Source organism: Apis mellifera, linkage group LG5, assembly GCF_003254395.2.
Source record: "Apis mellifera strain DH4 linkage group LG5, Amel_HAv3.1, whole genome shotgun sequence".
Taxonomy (NCBI): Eukaryota; Metazoa; Arthropoda; class Insecta; order Hymenoptera; family Apidae; genus Apis; species Apis mellifera.
The window spans coordinates 6,310,836-6,329,265 of NC_037642.1; the positions used below are offsets into that span (position 1 = coordinate 6,310,836).

Consider the following 18,430-nt stretch of genomic DNA (forward strand, 5'->3'; position numbering starts at 1 on the left):
ATCATATGCGTATTGTTGCGCGCGAACTATGGGAGAAACAGCACCTGTTACAGTCATCCATAATAAAACTTTCGTATTTGCGAATATCTTTTCTTCGACAAACAAATTTGGAAAAAAAAATAAAACTACTGAAAAGAAAAGGAAAAGAAAAGAAAATTCCAAAAAAAAAAGAAACTTTAAAAGAGATAAGAAACTATTATTAAATCGGATTTCAACAACTGTTCCAAAAACTGTCGAATAAAAAAAGTAAATCCCAGGATGATCAATTAAGTATACTTCATTTACTTCTTTCACTCGATATTTTACTCGACTTTAAACCATTGAATCCATCATTACGTACTATTTCACCAGTTAGATCCTCCTCAACGGTTGAACCACAAAGAAACTCTTTCAACTGGGATTCCCCGAAATAATCGGATAAAAATCGTCCGTAGGATTCGCACAGGCTCATTGACACCGCTCCCTCCCCCCCCTCCCTCTCCCTCCCCTCGCTCGCAACCACCGAAAGGACACGCGTCGTGAACGAAAGAGAAGGAGTCGAAAAGGAGTCCATCAGCGGGTCGTTCGCACGAACGCAGGGTCGTTCGCGAGCACGAACCGAAACACGGCCGGGCTGCGTCGGCGTCGGCGTGGCGGTGGCGCGGCGGCTAGGTTCGCGTCGCGGCGCCTCGCGTCAGCGTCGCTGAGACCGTCGAGGACGGAGGCAACGGCAGCGGTGGCCAAACGCATCGCGTCATCCGCCATATTGGCCGCGAGGAAAAACCCGTTCAAACGAGCGCGTGAGAAGGGAAAGGGACGAAAGTCGAGGGCCGCTCTCTCGCGTAGACCTTCGCCAGAGGCCCCTTCGAGGCCGATCGTGGGGGTGAGAAACGAGGGCGTGCGTAGCGAGGGAGAGCTGTGCGTGGCCGATCTCCGCGCGCGCGCGCGTGTGTGTGTATACGTGTTTGCGCGTGTATGCGTGGCTCTCTCTACATGTGCGAGAACCGCCGAGGGTGGTAGTGGTGGTAGCGGTAGTGGTGGTGGAGAGAAGGAAGAGGGCAATCGGATACATACGCGCCGTGAGATACGCCTCGAACGTTTTCCACCGCCGCTGCACGGTGGAAACGAACACTTTAGGGTGAAAGACGGGCCGTTGAGTGGGACAGGGACGGACAGGGAGGGGAGGAGGGGTTGAGGGGGAGAGGGGAACGAAGAGAGACGGCAGCGGAAGGAAGAGAGAGGCTGGAAGGAAGTAGAGTGTTTCTCTGTGCGCGTGAGTGTGCGTATGCGTGTATGTATGTGTGCGTGCGTGCGTGATAGTGGCTGGGAAAGTGCGAAGCGTAAAAAGTGTCCCCGTGCCTCGGGCTGATGAAACGCTGTGGTGCGGTGGCTGCTACGTAGTGTAACCACCCTTGGCCTACACCCCCATCCGGTTCGAAGGAACTCGATCTCACCCCCTCCTGTTTTTTTCTTTTTTTTTTCTTTTTCTTTTTCTTTTTTCTTTTTTCGCATCTTCGTTTCCTCTTCGTCCCCTCCGTTCGTCCACACCGAGTCCCCCGCGACGCGGGACGTTATCTCGTGGGGGTCTTCTCGAGTGTCTGTTTTCCGTCTAGTTTCGCACGAGCGGTATCAATGAACAGAACACGCGTGCACGGGTTCAGTGACATGGTTGGTCGAGCCCGTTAGCCGCCAATCGATTCGACCGGTTGAACAAACTTATCGCGGATCATCGGGGAGAGAGGGAATTTCGGATTCGAAAGTTCCGGTTTATATTCCGTGGCGTGAACGAGGAGAGGTTGGAACGTTAGCAGGTTAGCTGGTCGGTATCCAACGTGACAGCGCCGTGGGCTCGTCTCTCCCTCTGGTCTCGACTTCTGCCAATCAATAACCAGCGCGCACCGACTCGTTCGCGCTCTGCTCTCTTTCTCTCTCTCTCTCTCTTTCTCTCTTTCTCCTCTCTCTGTCTCCCTTCCTCTCCCTCCTCTCTCTCTCTCTCTCGCTAATTCTATCCGTTTCCCTCGTTCTCTCCGTGTAAACCCAATCCTTTGCTTCGCCCGAGACGAGACGAGACGAGATCAGCTCGATTCGTACGTGGCTCCTCGAGAAAATAACGCGTGGTTATTATTACTATTATTATTATTGAGAGAACGGTGAGTGCGTTCGGCCGGACGGCGATGCCTTCCCGTTTCCCTCTTCCGTCCGATTCTCGCCGTCGTCCCTCCCTCCCCCCTCGCGCACCGTCCCGCCCCTCTTCCCCCCTCGCTTCCGCTCACTGCTCCTAGCTTCCGCCGCCCTTTCAGTGGCCGGCACGGACCAGGCTCTCGGAGGCTTTCAGCCGCGCGGCTTTAACCCTCTCCTCTCCGTTTGGACGACGACGTCGGTTGCGGCGTACGGGGGACACAAGACGGCGATCGAGCAACAGAGGCGGCACCGAGTGCACGGGGATCTGTGGAAGAGCGAGAGTGGCGGCGGCTGCGGTGACAGCGGCGGCGGCGACGGTGGCGGCGGCGGCGGCGGCGGCGTCGTCGTCGTCGTGTCACGAGAGCCGGCTAGGCAGCGGCGTCGCGACGGGAACGGAGAGAGGACGGCAGGCAGAGGCGGCGGCGGCGGTGGCGGCGGTGGCGCTCTTCTAGCTGCTGGCCGCGCCAGCGCCCTGCACGCAGCCACCTTCAAACGCAGCCACGAAACCTATTTATACTCCGTCAACGTAGCGGACGACGTAGCGAGAACAGCGCCGTGTTCTGGCCGCCCACGCGAGCAACAGCCCGAACGTACCTCGCGCCGCGACCACGAACCACGAACCACGTCCACATTCGATAGAAAGAGGCGACGAGCGGCTCAGAGCGCGACCAGCGGTGAACACACTCGCTCGCCTCATCCTTGCCTCTCTTTACGTGTTGCTGGCCTCGCCTCCCAATAATCGCCATAACCCGTCGTCGGATCGTTGGACGTTAACCAGGGAGGAGGAACTGACCGACGACCCGGGGAGGAGTAACGGAATCTCGACGGAAGCCTCGTTCATCCATCCCGTGTACATCGACGTATATATGTATATATAATACCCGACGAAACTTTCTCCAACGAAGCAACGACGTTCGAAGAGAAGAGAGACGTTGGCCTGGTTCACGCGCAGAGGAAGAGAAAGAGAAAGAGAAAGAGAGAGAGAGAGAGAGAGAGAGGAAGAGGTTCGTCGATGGACAGGAACGAAATCCTCATGGGGCAGGATCAAGTTAAGCGGAGGCTGGCTAGCGGCTCGACCGCCACAGCCCACCCATAGGGGACGCCATTGAGAGTCTATCTTTTCCCTCGGCGTGTGATCGACCGTCGCGCATCCGCCTTCCCTTCTCGCGTCGTGTGCCGAGCCGATCTGCGCGCTCCGCGGCTACCACCTCCGCGGCGGTTGCTGCTCTCCACCTCGGTCGGCGGAGCTGCTCCGCTCGCTGGATGGGGTTGGGTGTCGTCGTCGTCGTCGTCGTGGTGTCGTTGAACGTGGTGTCCCATCCACGGTGGTGATCGAGTTTCGAGAAGGTGGACGAGAGAAGGTGCGGGGAGGGGGAACAAAGTCTTCTCCTTTCGAGGAGGTTTCTCGCGCGGCTGGACGGGGCCAGCGGGCGGGAAATGGCCGGCGGTGGTGTACTGTTATAATGCTCGAGGACGATCCGGTGGGTGGACCGAGGCGCGCCGATTCGAGCGATCGTTGTTGCTCAAGCACCGTTCAGGCCACCACCACCACCACCACCACCACCACCACCACCACCACCACCAGCACAACCACCATCACCACCACCATCATCTTCGCCGAGGACATCCTCGAGGGCATCGTCTCTGAAGGGAACGGACGCGAGGAGGAAGAGACTGCGAAGAGGAGCATCTCGAGGGGGCGGTTGTTGTAGCCCCTCGAGCATAATTCGGCCCCGGTTCAGTGCGTGTATGGTGTTGCGCGCGTATGTGTCCGTCCGTGAGTGCGTGCGAGGAAGAGTGAAAAGCGAAGAGGGGTAGGGGCGAGAGTGGGGGAGGAAGAGTGATAACATAATAATCGACGACGAGGGGGCCGTGAGGAGCGTGGTGGGAGCATGCAGGGTTCGGGCGAGGCCCGGAGAGGCCTTAGTCCCGCGGGTGGACCGGGATAAGGGTAACACGGTCGATTACCACGCGTCTCGCCTCCTTCGGGGCGAAGCCAGCCGAAGAGGAGAGGATCACGGTCGGATTAACGCGTGCTTTGGTCGCGGCCTCGGCCGAGCGAACGTCCCTAAGGCTGAGATCGCAGGAACGCGGGAAGCGAGCTGGACTCGCTTTCGGGCGCATGGAACATGATAGAGGTGAGGCGATGCGATATCGATTGAGAGTTGCCCTGTCGATGGTTGAGATGCGAGCCAGACCTCGCGTCTCTCTCTCTCCCTCTCTCTCTTTCTCTTCCTCTTTTTTCTCTCTCGCTCTTCGTGCTGCTTTTTCATGCTTTTTCTTCGCCTGTTTCTTTCTTTCTCTTTGTCTTTCTCTCTCTCTTCTTGAGTTTCTACATTTGACGATAGAAAATGACGAGCGATTATCCGTCGATCTCTCGCGAAAACTTCGAGGAATGAGAAATGCGGGAAGATTGGTTTCTTGGTAGGTTTCTTGATGATGGTTCGCATAACAGCTGGAAAACGTCGAGCATCGGAAAGAGAGAAAGAGAAAGAGAGAGAGAGAGAGGATTTAGGTTAGGCGGATCGTGTCGAGCCTGTTGATCCAAACGGGATTTATATTCGGTCTGGATGATTCGTCGTTGGTTGATACACGCGCCGAAACAAGGAAATCCGTTTTCTCGCGGATCTTGGTGGGGTATCGCGTTGTTTGGAGAATATAGTTTGGTGGATATTGCTATTGTGGCTTCGAAGGAGGTAGAGGGAAATTTATTTGAGAATGCTCGCGAGTGGTCTCCAGTTGTGGAAATAATTGGAATCTGGGTCACGGGTTTAAGCATTGAGATAAAGTACACTTAACTCTCCGTGCTTTTCTCGACACGGATCGAAAATTTCGTTACTTGAATTTCGTTGTTTAATTAAATCTTTTATCGGAGGAAAAAAATCTTTCGAATGATTTGAAAAAATTATGGAACGAACGATTTGTCGGTGATTTTGGCAAATTTTTTTTTTAAAGAAATTTCTCCGATAAATAAATACATAGATTCAAGGATGTTAGAAATAGAATATTACGAAGAGAAGAAACTTGGAATATCTCGTTGCTCGAACGAGCCCACGTGCTTTAATAGGATCGATTCTTCTTCATCAATCACGACGATTACCAACGTTTTCGATTCGTTTTCGAATCACTCGATGATACGTATATCATCAACAAGATGCATTTATTTATTTATCGTTATCGTCACGTACGAGTGGTTTCCAAGAATTATGCTTGATATTTAAAAATAGAGAGTGGGAGGAAAAATTCTTTCTTTCTTTCTTCTTTTCTTTTCGCGGCAATCTTTTTGAGTCGAAATGTTTTCGTATCTTTCAGAGCATGTAAACATTGTGCGAATGCACTTTTGGGCAATGTTCCAATAGTAGCCGGTGATTGCTCAGTCATCCCGTATCCGTGACATGCTTTTCATACTAAGCTTCCATGAAACTTTTATCTTATCGTCTTCGCTTCTTGAATTTGTATTTTTTTTTTTTCCATTAAAATCGTTTCCGTGATTCGAATGTGTCTCTCCTTTTAAATAAACTCGAATCGCTTTATTTTTTTTTTTTCCAAACAAGTGAGTCGAACACTTATTTAATCTTATTTACATTTAAGATTATTTTTAACGATAATCGTCTAATATGATTGTTATTCGCAAGGAATCGTAAAAAAATATATTTCGAACAATGAAATAAGGAATGCGATAATTTCTTTTTTATTATTTTTCATTTCTTTTTAATGCACCACATTGCATCTTAAAATATTTCCAAGATATTCATCCGATATACGTTCTCCTTTGCATTTTCTAAATCTAAATTCTCTCATTCGAAAAATATATCCTCTTTACCTCGTAAACACTTTCAATTCATCTTAAAATTAAATATTTCGCTCAATTTTTCATTTTATATCAATTATATTAATCCCCAATTTCTTAATATTCTATATAATTGATCACTTATCGATTCATTTATCGTTTCATCGAGTTGACAATTTTCTCCAAATCACCTCCAAATTTAATTATCTTTGATTTCCTCTTTCTCTCGATTCCATCGAAAATTTCATTGAGATTTTTAGATGGCAATGAAATGACACATCTTTTTTCGTCTGTGAATTCGATCTTTTCGATTTTTTCTCGTTCCTCAATGAAGGTCTGCTGTTTATCAATCAATATGCCACAAACCGTATAAGCAAATTTCAAATTCTTTATTATTTTAGCAAAATTGCTCGTGGATCAATATATATATATATATATATATAATTATGTCGTGTATAAAAATAAAGGAAATAAAGGAAACGCCGCGATGCGTGATTGTGACCATTCGAGAGTCGATCTCGACCAGGTTTAGGAATTGTGTTTTAAAATTAGAGACGCTTTGAGCTGATCTTGGAGGCGTCTTGAGGTCTCTCTCCTTTAGAATTTTTTCAGAAACTCGTTTTCGTAGGAATGTCTTCAAAATTTTTTTCCAAATACCCTGTCCGAGGAATTTTTTTTTTTTTTTGATCCGATTCTTTTATATTCTTTTTCTTTTTTTTTTTTTGAGAATTTTCTAAAAAATTTCTGGCACTCGTTCGTTGAAAATTCTTTTCGTTATTTTTAGAAAAGGTTCTCATTTCCCAGAGAGAGAATTTTTAGAATCGGAGGATTATTTTTTGACAAATTTAAAATACGTACAAATTTTCAGGGCTCTCGAACGCTCGTTTGTTATATTCTCGAATCTTTTACCCCGCGAGATCCCGAATTCGGATAACGTCGTCGTTTCCAATTTCGAAAAGCACGAGCACGAGATCGATAAGTGCAGCTGACCGTGCAACAATCGTATCGAAACAAATTGGCCGGCTTTTGAAAGCTTATGTGTCAATTACAGCACGGTCAGGTTGTTTCAATTAAAGCTTAACGACTTTATCGTTACTTCCGCGTACGAGCCGATGTTTTTTCAAGTGTTCAAATCCTTGTGACGCTTTTTCAAGTGTATATCCTCCGGTGAAAGAGGAAGATTGGATTTTTTCCCTGTGTAAATCCTGTGTCCGTGAGGCGCATGACTCTCTCTTTTTCTTTCTCTCTCTCTCTCTCTCTTTTTTCTTTTCTCATTGAAAACTATCTATGATGGAAATGACCTCCCTTTAGCCACTTCAATTTACCGGCTCCATAAACCGGAATATCGAAGAAAGGAGATCACGTGAAACGCTTTCCGACTAATCAAAATCTATTCCACCCGTTTCGATCGTTTCGATATTTTAATAAAAAAATTTTTTTTCTTTTCTTTTTTTTATAGCCAAACGTGCAGAGGATCTTTTCTTTCCAGAAATTTTTAGGACAAGAATCATATTCTCGAAAATATAATTTTAACATCGATTTATAAATTTAGATTTTTCGATCATCGTGAAAATTTGTTTTTTAATTGTTTAACGAAGGATAAGATTTAAGATTTAATGGAGGATCTTTTCTCTTCTTCTTTTTTTCTTTAGAAATAAAAATTGCTTCGATAATTGAACTTTATATTGATTCAAATTTTTCAATTGTACGAAAATTCGTTTCGATCGAAGTAAGGGTAAGAGATTTGTAAAAAAAAAAAAGAAAAATGAAAAAGTTTATAGAGAAATATTTATTTTGCCCCTTTTTCCACGATACGATTAATTTAACGCGTTTATAGTCGTACGTTTCTTCGTCGTGACGGCACTTCTATGCATGCCAATTTCGTGTTCCCTAATCGGATTGCCCTAATCAAAATCCTCCGGAGAATAAGTCCCGCAACGTTGACATTAATGTAGCAATTAGAATCTACAACGTGATTGTCGCTATCTAGCCAGCTACAGATTTCCGCAGTTAATCCACGCTTATTATTAACATTTCGAATCAACCTTTGTCGCTTTATCTCCTCATAAGCCTGAACTATATCTGTGTGTCTTCCCTTTCCTGATAAAAACATTGTAATCTACTAACGTTCTCAGTATATATATATTTTTAATTCATTATTTATAATTCTTAATTTCTCTAATAATCTTTCGAAGAAATATTCTTTTTAATAATTTTCTCCTTGCCTTTTCTTCTTTTTCAATTCAATTTTATGCTTACGATTTTTTTAAGTTTTCAAAGAAAACTTTGAGGAATATATATGATAGCGTTCGAAACTTAATTTTCCGAAGAAAATTTCAAAGAATATAATATCGGTATAATTTTTCTTCAACGTTCGAAATTGTTCGAAAGAATTCAGAATCAATTTCCATAAAGTGTCCCCATTTCTAATTTTATTCACGCCGACAATTCCTTCCATTCTTCTTTCATTGTTTCTTTCAGATTCGATATTTTTAAAGAAATTCTCGTATCTGAATACTCCACTTCTTTTTATAATTTTAAATCCTCCTTTTCATTCTCCGATCGTGAATCTTCTCGTAAAAATTTCCCGAACGAAATTTAAAAAAAAAATTATCACAAATTTCTCTAGAAATTTCTTCAGAAAATACTTTTTGTTTTCGAAAAAATGTTGTTATTTTTTCATAATAAAATTTCAAGCTGTTCTCTTTCCTCCTTCGATATCCACAATCTTAATCTTAAATTTTAATCTTTAGAAACAATCGACAGATTGATTCCAATATTGAAACAAAAATTAAAAGAAAAGCATCATACTCCTGCCCTCGTTACAATTGGCAACTTCTTCTCAATTCCTTCTCAATTTCCTTCCTCGAATCGAAAGAAGGCTAATGTCGCGCATAATACTGATCGATACTCTGACTTATTTCACTGAAAAAGGAGAAAGAGAAAAAAAAGAAAAAAATTTTGGAAGACCATCATCTACACCATCTCCAATTAAATTCTTCTTTTCCTTCTCGAACAGAATTAAAAAATCCCTCGCTAGAGCAACGTTTGACATTTTCCAATTTTAACAAAAAAAAAAGAAAATTTCCAAAGTATCATCCTCCCTGTTCCAATCTCACGACTCATCTCACCCCTCCCTCTCGATTCTCGCGAATCGGCCGGCGGAAGAAGGTTAAGGTCGCGTGATCGGTTCGCTCCAGTGGTGTGCGCGTTTTATTTTTAGCGAGGACGATGCGATGGATTGAGAGAGAGAGAAAGAGAGAGAGAGAGAGAGAGAGAGGAAGGGAGCAGTTGATCAGAGCAGATATCGTTTGCAGATGTCGAGCGGAATCGGTGCAACTGCAATGGGGATCGGCGTTAGCCACGGGACAGGGGGTGGCGAGGGTGTCCCCGGTGGGTGCAGGTTGCGCGCCCAGAGCCAAGGCCAGGCGAGCTGCTCCTCTGCCAACTCGCAGCAATCCTCGCAGCAGCAGCAGCAGCAACAGCAACAACAACAGCAGCCGCCACCCTCGTCGCAGCAGCCGCAGCAGCAACAGCAACGCCAGCCCTCGGGGATCATGGGCCGATCGAAGAAGGAAAACTGTTGTTGGTGGTGCTGTTGTTGTAGTTGCTCGTGGTATTACCGTTCCTGTCTATATATATTTTCTCATTCTCTCTGATCGTTGAACGTTGATCGAAATTTTGTGGCAGCTATACATATAACTATGATATAAATTGAATTGAATTGATCTTCATCTTGGATGAGATAATTTGATCTATGAACACAGATGTGTGTGTGTAATCGAATAATATTTTGGCGCCAAAATTTGAAATTTTTCAATTTTTCTGAATGGTACGTGTATTTCCTTTCATTCTTTTTTTTTTACGGGGCTGAGAAATTTTTTTTTTTTTTTTTTTTACGTAAACTTATTAACTCGTTAACTTTGTTGACTTTACTCATAGTTTAAAATTATCGACCCTTAATCGGTATCATAGGTAACAAGTTCGCTTTAGTTTGTTATCTGACCCGAGCCGAGGCACGTATGACCTAACGATAATTAATTTAATAAAGGGGTGAGTTCGAGGCAGTACCTTCTAATAACAATATTGCGTCAAGGTTAAAAAAAAAATTTTTTTAATTTGCAAACGATAGATCGTACAGATATTTTAATTCCGATTTTTACCATTCAAATTTCTCCATTTGCTCCACAAATCTCGCGTTCGCGTTCAACGTATTCACGCTTGCAACGTATTGCTCTTCTCGCAACAACGGTACGTTCCGAGCACTTCGTTAAAGACAATGAACTAACCTCGAGTCGCGAATGAAAAAGAAAAGTTATTTACTGGAAAATCTCCGCCTGTTGAAATATTCTCCCTCTCTCTCTCTCTTTTTACTCTCTCTTTCTCTCAACCACGAAACGATCGAAACGTTTTCATCCGTCTATCGCGAAAAGAGAGACAGCGGCGACCGACAATCGATCCTCGAAACCGTCCTGCGATAACTCGCGTATCCTGCCTCGTGACAAGCCATTATCACCGTGTTTCGTAATATATAATCATAAGCGAAACGACGTCAGTCCATTGTCTTTAAAACTGAGCTACGACCTATTTTACCGTGGAACAACCGTACCTACGTACGCTCTTTTTGTGTTTCATGCTGCACGCAGGGATAAATGGTAAGGAGGCCAGCTTGGAATTACTTTTTATTCTCGCGAATCGTGCATTTTTCCTCAAATTTTCACCAATTTCTACAACTCGATATTGAAATCTTCGAGGTTGGAATCTTCGAGTTTCGTTAGAGATGAATTATAATTCTTGTATTGTTTAAATTCAAGAATCATATTTAAAGAACGAGAACTTTAATTTTGAATATCGATTATTCGAAATTCAAGGAGGCCTCTCTCGTTTCATGGAAATCATTTCAAGGATTAAAAGAGATAACCTTAGATATTACCATTGAAAAAGCACTCGGCTCTTTCTCTTCTAAATTTATCTAAAAGATCGTTATTTAAAAACGTATACATTTACGTACACGGTTACTAAATATAACGTCTTAATTTTTTCCCTAAGAAAGAGAAATAATCATTCTCAGTCTCCAAAAAAAATCCCTCATCCCACTAATGTAATCTCTAATCGATCGATCCTTCAATTTTTTACAACCAAGTATCCTACAATTTCCCTCATTCCCATCTTTCGACTCCGTCCCTTTTCGAGGGAAAAACGTATTCGTACGATAAGAAAACGGTATTAGTCGAATTTTTTCCAAATCGGTCGACCGATAACCGGGCCAAATGGGTCGATAGATTAGGCGGATTAGGGGTGGCTGGGAACCCCGTGCACGCCGGATGCGTAACACGTGTCCATCATCCAACGGCGGAAATCTCGGCGTTGGAGGGAAACGTTTGTCGTGTACGCGTGCGTTTCTCCTATCTCTGCCCGACCGTTTGTTTATACACTCGATGTTTGGCCTTCGTTATCGTGTCGCGCCGCACTCGAGCGTCGCTTCCGCGCCGAACAAGCCGTCCTTATTTATTCCGTTCCATTCCTCGTCGAGATTCTGCCACGCATTCAACGCTCTCCGTTTCCCTCTTCTCCTTTTCGCGAATTTTTTTCCAAAATCCTTCTTTTCGATGCCGATTTGAGAGGGAGAAGTTTCATCGGGTAATTTTCAAATTCTTGCCTCTTCCTCTTGCTCGAACGTGCCTCGAAGTTTTATTTATTAATTCATATAAATGGAGCATCCTTTTACTTCTTATTTATATTCACATTAGACGAAATATATTTTATTGTTTGTATAAATTACATAGAGTCTGAGGAATTGGAATTATATCTGAGAAAGGAGAAAGAAATCGAAAATTGACTTGAATCGAAATTAATCAACGAATCTCTTTTATCCTACGAATATTATCCTACGTGGGAAATGAAATCATACGAATCTTGTTACACCATTCACGCTATCAAAAACTTCATACCATCCCATATCGAACCCTCGAACGAAATCTGAAATTTAAGAAAGATTCCACCCTTGAAAAGTCTGTCATTGAATCGAAGAGGAATAACAATAATAATAATATTAATAATCGTGGAACTATTGACAGTTTGGAGGCGGTTGGCGGGAGCACGGGGGGCGCAGGAGGCGCGGGCGATCAGGGGAAGAAGAAGGGGAACGCGGGCGTCGGGGAGCACGGTTTTGGAAGCGAGTTGTGCGACGCGGGTAACGGGCTCGAGGGCCTCGACACGGAGTGCAGCCTCGAGGAGATCAGGTCGTGGGGCTCGTCCTTCGACAAGCTGATGAAGAGCCAGGCGGGCCGCAAGTTCTTCAGGGAGTTCCTCCTCAGCGAGTACAGCGATGAGAATATAGCGTTCTGGCTCGCCTGCGAGCAGCTCAAACGCGAGAGCAATTCCGAGAAGATCGAGGAGAACGCGAGATACATTTACGACCGTTACATATCCACAGTCTCGGAGAAAGAGGTTGGTTGTATTTTTATATTTCTTTTTTTTTTTTTTTGGAGAGGAGAGGGAAGTGCAATTGAAGATTATAGATGGAGAATGTGTTGAATCGAGTGAAAGTAACAGTGGAGAGCCACTCCTCCTCTTAAATATCGATTTGTCAAAATAATTTTTGACAAGTAGCAAGGAAGGTTTATTGGGTTATTGGGGATGGTTTGGAAGGGTTGAGTAATTGATAGGAAATGGGACTGATGATATAATTTCATTTTAGTAGTTGGAAATTAAGTTATTTCAACGTAGTAATTGCAGTTTAAAGTTGAAAATAGGGAATATTATTCTTCTTTTAAATGTCAGGTTCTCAAAATAATTTCTATGTGATTTACATATTGTCATTTTTAAATTAAATGAGATTTTTCAATCAAGGCTATTTACATAAATTGATCATTTTATTGATATTGGTATTTATTTAACTTTGAAAGATATTAATTGATTAGATAAATTTTTCGTTTTGTCCAAATTTTATGAGAAATAATTTACAAAATGAGATGAAAAGTTTTGAGATTTTAAAAATCAATAAGTTATTTGTATAATCTTAATCCTGCAGTAATTCATTCATCTGAACTAACAAAAAAGATGTTAGTTCTAGCTGATTAGATAAATTTAAAGTAATCATTAATATATTCTCAAACCTTTTCAACTATTATTCTTGATCTTGATTTTTGATGGACCGAAACGAAAGGAAAACGCGAAACGAAATTTTCTTATCGATCGTCTGTCGAGGCTATTCTCTCTGTGGCTAGTTAAACTTCCTTTCTGTTATAGTAACGTGTTTGTTTTCGGCGAAAGAACCGAATAGGCATCTGCCGTCCTCGTGAACGTCGGTTAAACGCTCGTGTAATCTCCAATCTGCAAAATGCTGTTGGAAAATCTGGTATCTCGATAGAAGAAATGGTCGATCGCCTGCATCCTTATCGCTTTCGCTATCGTGGATTAAACATTCTCGCATCAGCTGAGAAAACTATCTGACACGCAGGCTTCCGTGTATCTGTAATTTTTAAATTCTCCTCCAACTATTAAAAAAAAAAAGAAGAAGAGCACATACAATTTTTCTTTCGATCCAATATATTTTTACTCGTTTCGATTAAATTTTCCAAGATATTGTCCTTCGAGTGCTTACAAATTAAACTCAATGATCGAGATAATCAATATATTATCAATTACTCTAACGTGTCATAAAAATCAAATAAAAATACCAAACATCAACAATTGTTATTACAAATATTTATATACATTCTATAACTATATATTTATATTCAAAAACGCGCATTTAAAGAAATAGAGCAAATCAATTACTCGATCTTCCTTTTCCCATTCAAAAATTTGCTCAAAAATCTAATCGCAATCAAAAATTTTTCCAAGGAGGGAGGGGGATGAACAATCGCGAGTAATACACTATTTAAACCCTCTCTAACTCGCGTTCGACATTTTCAGGTGAGCCTGGACTCGCGGGTGCGCGAAATAGTGAACCGCAACATGGTGCAACCGACGCCGCACACCTTCGACGAGGCCCAACTGCAGATCTACACCCTGATGCATCGGGACTCGTATCCCCGTTTCGTGAACAGCGAATTGTATCGGCGGGTGGCGAGGCTGGGGTGTAGCGGGGAGGCGGGCAATCAGGAACAGGGGAAGTCGAAGGCGAGGAAGGGCACCGCCACGTAATCGTGCGACGATTAAAAAAACAAAAAACAAAAAAAAAATAATAATAATAATAAAAAACAAAGACGATGGGGTGGCAGCGGACCAACAGCCTCCGTCTCCCAGCGGGTGACCCGGGCCGACATCGGGGACGCCGCGACGCTGTCAACGCTGGCCGATGACGACGAAAGCCGGGGGCGAGGAGAGGGGGAGGACATCGGCGCCAAAGGATCGAGGAGGAACGAATCTGGGTGACTCTGAGGTGTCTCGAACCCCTTTCCCCCCCGAATCTCGTGTAAACGGAAAAGGAAAAAGGAGAGAAAAGAAAAGGGGGGAAAAGAAGAGGAAGAGGATGAAGAAGAAGAAGAAGAAGAAGAAAGAAGAAGAAGAAAGAAGATACGGATCGCGGAGATCTCGATCGTTAGAGATCTTTCGAACCAGGCCTCCCCTTTTGAAATGGTTTTTTGGGAGGATTGAAGGAAGGCCAGAGAGGGAGAAGAAAAGCTTCTCGAAAGCGAAACGCTCGCGACTCGCTCTTCCACGCGACGCCACATCGGGGCCAACGTGCACGAACTTGACGATGGACTGAATAATAATAATAAAAAAAAAAAAAAAAAAAAAGAAAATAAGTAAATAAATAAAAATGAATAAATAAATAAATATAAAAAAGTAACTAGACGAAACGAGGAAGGGGAACAGGAAATGAGAGGAGGAAAAAAAAGGAAGGAGAAGAAGGAGGAAGAGGAGGAGGAAGAGGAGGTGGAACGAGGAGGAAAAGAAGAATGGACCGCGTAGGATCGTCGCGTTAGATCCATTGATTCTCTCTTCCTTTCTGGACAATGTGGTGACAACGTATACACACATGTACACACACGCGCACACGTATACACACGCACGCTCGTTCACGCGTGGCACACGAGAATATAGATCGAGGAATCGAAACATGTTACACATACGCATATATATACACGCGGGTCGGTCGGGGATGACGTTCATCTTTCAAGGAAGTTCCTAAGTTCTTCATCAGTCTGATTTCGCGACTGATCGTCGCCGATGATCTCTCTCTCTCTCTCTCTCTCTCTCTCTCTGTCTCTCTCTCTCTTTCTCTCCCTCATACACTCAATCCCTCTCTCCTTCTCGCTCGATAACGAATCAATCGTGTCTTCTCTGTCTCTCTCCTCGCTCGAGCTTTCTCCTTTCTCTCTCTCTCTCTCTCTTTCTCTCTTTGTTTCTCTTCACTCCCCTTCGCTTCACATCCTTTCTCTCTTTCTCGCTCTGCTCTACACCTTTCATGGGTATCAAAGAAAAGATCTCGAGCGTGAGATCTGGGAGACATTCGTTTAGATTGAATCGTGTAAAGTTCGGGTCACGATTTCAGGAAATTTTTAGATTTCGTTTAAAGAAAAAAAAGGACACTTCTTCCTTGTTTATGTCTTATTAACTCTTTGATTCGAAAAGAAAAACTCGAATGTAATTTTAAATGTTTAAAAATTTCTTTCGACGCGAAATATATGTCGTGACCCGAATTCTCGCAGCATAGGGGGCGCTGTACGTTTCGAGAAACGCGAGGAAAAAGAAAAAGGAAACGAAAATCCATGGAAGCAATATTCAATGATTCGTAACGATCGATTATTGTAAATTTCTGGAAACGAGAAATGACGCGAGAAACGTAATATTCGCAACGTGGTATTCCACCAACCAGGCTCCCTGCGAAAAAAAATACCACCTCTTTTCTCTTTCTAACGTCGAAAATGGATCTCTGAAAATGGAGGCAGAGATCGTATTTTCCGGAATGGAGGGAAAGGAGTGACGCGTTTATTTCAGCTGGTCTTATTCGTAACGTGACAAGGGAATGTATAATATAATGCGGACGATTCGTTCGTTTCGTCACAATCGAGATTTCCGCAACGGGACCACGAACAGATTGTATTAAATTTATTAACGAGTGAATCGTAGAAGATAGCCTCTTTGGTGGAACACTACGTTCGAGGATACGTTGTTCGAGAAATAGATCGTGGCCGGAAAAGTGTGTCTTTAGAACGTGAGCTCGGCGAAATATCGAAGGTTGTTAAAGCATATTTCAATTATGGAGGCGTTGTGAAGTATTTTATTACCATCGCAATAGCGTCATAATAGCGGACATAAAACGTAAGCAGGTTCACAAATTTGTTTGTCAAATCGATGTACTAGACCTTGAATCGCTAATGCATTCTACACCACCCTCGACACCAATTCTTCGAATATTCTTCCTCGTTTTTTATCGATGTTTCTTTAAATACATCACGTCGCATTAGCGATTCGAGATCGATCCAGACGGGTACGCGCCTCGACAATCCAATTAACAACGGAAATTCAATTAATTCGACCTCTCGCGCTCCGACGTCCCATCAATTTTCTCCGCTTTACACACTCGTGAACGTGAAATCTTCGATAAGCGGACAGTGAATATGTAAAAAAAAAAAAAAATCTCTTAGATCTTCGTGCGCGAGAGTTTTGTAGATCGCACATCGTTATGCTCAAAACGCAGCCAAAGATCCAACCAAATCGACCGCCATTTATTACGATCGATCGATCCACACATCACTTACGAGTGGAAAATATCTTTATATTTCTCTCTGGTTGTGTAAAAACATGCGAGGATAAGATAGGGATTCTCGACGATCTTCCCAAAAGATGCGAAAACACACTCCGTTTTTATTTCTATTTCGCGTGGATCTATTCGCCAAGATGGCCGCCATCCCAATAAAACAAAGGAGCTCGTCGTCCCCAAAACAGCGTGCGCCATGAGTTACTGCCAGCGAGACATACCACGAGTTAAACACGCCTCGATTACCTCGACGACCAAGAAAAAAAAAAGAAGAAGAGGAAACGACGAATAGAAGGAGGAAAAGTGAGTCTAGTCAGCATCGCTCGAAGACGATGGCGTCGATGAAAGAAAAAGGCCTAAGCGGGAAAGTTTTCGATTCGGAAAACGCGAGTTCGTATCATTTGGAATGCCGTTCGCCATTTTGTCGATGCACGCGCTGGAAACAAGATGTCGCGTCACGTGACATTTCTTTGAATTCCATTAATCGCGAAGAAATCGACTTTAATTCGATTTCTTTCCTCGTAAAAAAGAGAATTTTAATTTTCAATATGTATCTCTTTCTTTCTTCTTTTTTTTTTTTCTGTAAAGCAATTCTGCAGAAAGAACGTGTCGCGACATCTATGTTGTTAAGGCGCGAAAGTTTAAGTTTCGTTAGAGACTCGTTCGACGGTGTAGACGATCGAAATTTTTTTTACACACTCGCAATTCGTTATCATCGTGGCGTACTTAATGCGGACGTTAAGATTGTTATTGCATTTACACGGTCGAACGTTCAGGGGGGTTCAAAAAAAAAAGTTGATCTCATCTCGACGGATCTCACACAGCGGCGCGCTCGAAATGGAGGAAAATATACAAAACGGAGGAACGAGTGGAACTGCGAAGCGGAAACGAACCGAATTTAATGCGTGCCTCGCACGAGAGACACGCGCTCGAACACACGCACACGAACAGACACGTGACCAGGGTTCCACATCTCTCGTGAACCGCACAATTTTACCCATTCAACGAGTAAATAAAACCGATGGACACCTGAACTGCAGTCACGTTCCTCTGTGTTCGCACTGTTTCATCTCCCTGACCTTACGAAAAAAAAGAAAAAGAAAAAAAAAAAAAAGAAAACGCTTAAAAAAAAAAGAAAAGAAAAGAAAAAAAAAACAATTAAAAATCTGAGTCTACACTTCTTTATCTTGAGACTTTTATTTATACTATACTATACCATTTTCTTCGTTCCACAAATTTTTTTTTTTTACAGCTCCTACAAAAACCCTACAAAACAAGATTTTGAAATATTACGTCCCTGGCCACGTGGCTGCGCCATAATAAGAAAAAGAAAAAAATCGCTCGAAATTTTATTCTTCGATCGGCGACGCTTCTTCGGGAAAAGGCAAATCGTCGCGAGTGGGATTGCAGAAGGAGAAAAAGAAAAGGAAAGAAACGAAGTAAAAAAAAAAAAAGAAAAAAAAAGCGATGAAAAATAATATTAAAGCTCGCACAGTCAGTCACAGCGGTTGGCTACTGCCCTGTAGATAATATTCTAGATAGTAAACACGATGACGATGAGGAGGAGGAGGAGGAGGAGGATCAAACTAATTATACATGCGAATATATGAATATACATGATATATATATATGAATATAAAAAAAAGGAAAGCAAAACAAAAAAATATATATATATATATATTATAAAATATATATGAAATCACACAAAACGTACACGTGCTACATATGTCCGGCATCGTAGATGAGGTGCAGGGTGCGAATCACGC

General features: G+C 43.1%; 1 protein-coding gene across 4 annotated transcripts; it reads left to right on the forward strand.

The window, feature by feature from the left end:
* The first annotated feature begins 515 nt into the window (after positions 1-515).
* On the forward strand, positions 516-18,118 carry LOC726284 (regulator of G-protein signaling 17). Of its 4 annotated transcripts, none has more exons than XM_006562117.3 (5): positions 516-4,298; positions 9,268-9,566; positions 10,597-10,605; positions 12,028-12,400; positions 13,871-18,118. In XM_006562117.3, exons 1-5 carry the CDS (start codon positions 4,290-4,292, stop codon positions 14,099-14,101), a joined length of 921 nt encoding a protein of 306 aa, XP_006562180.1. In that variant the 5' UTR covers positions 516-4,289; the 3' UTR covers positions 14,102-18,118. The 4 variants fall into 4 exon arrangements, with proteins under 4 accessions (XP_006562180.1, XP_006562181.1, XP_006562182.1 ...); XM_001122035.5 differs by having other exon boundaries at positions 520-4,298; positions 9,268-9,563; XM_006562118.3 differs by lacking the exon at positions 10,597-10,605 and having other exon boundaries at positions 517-4,298.
* The last annotated feature ends 312 nt before the right edge of the window (positions 18,119-18,430 follow it).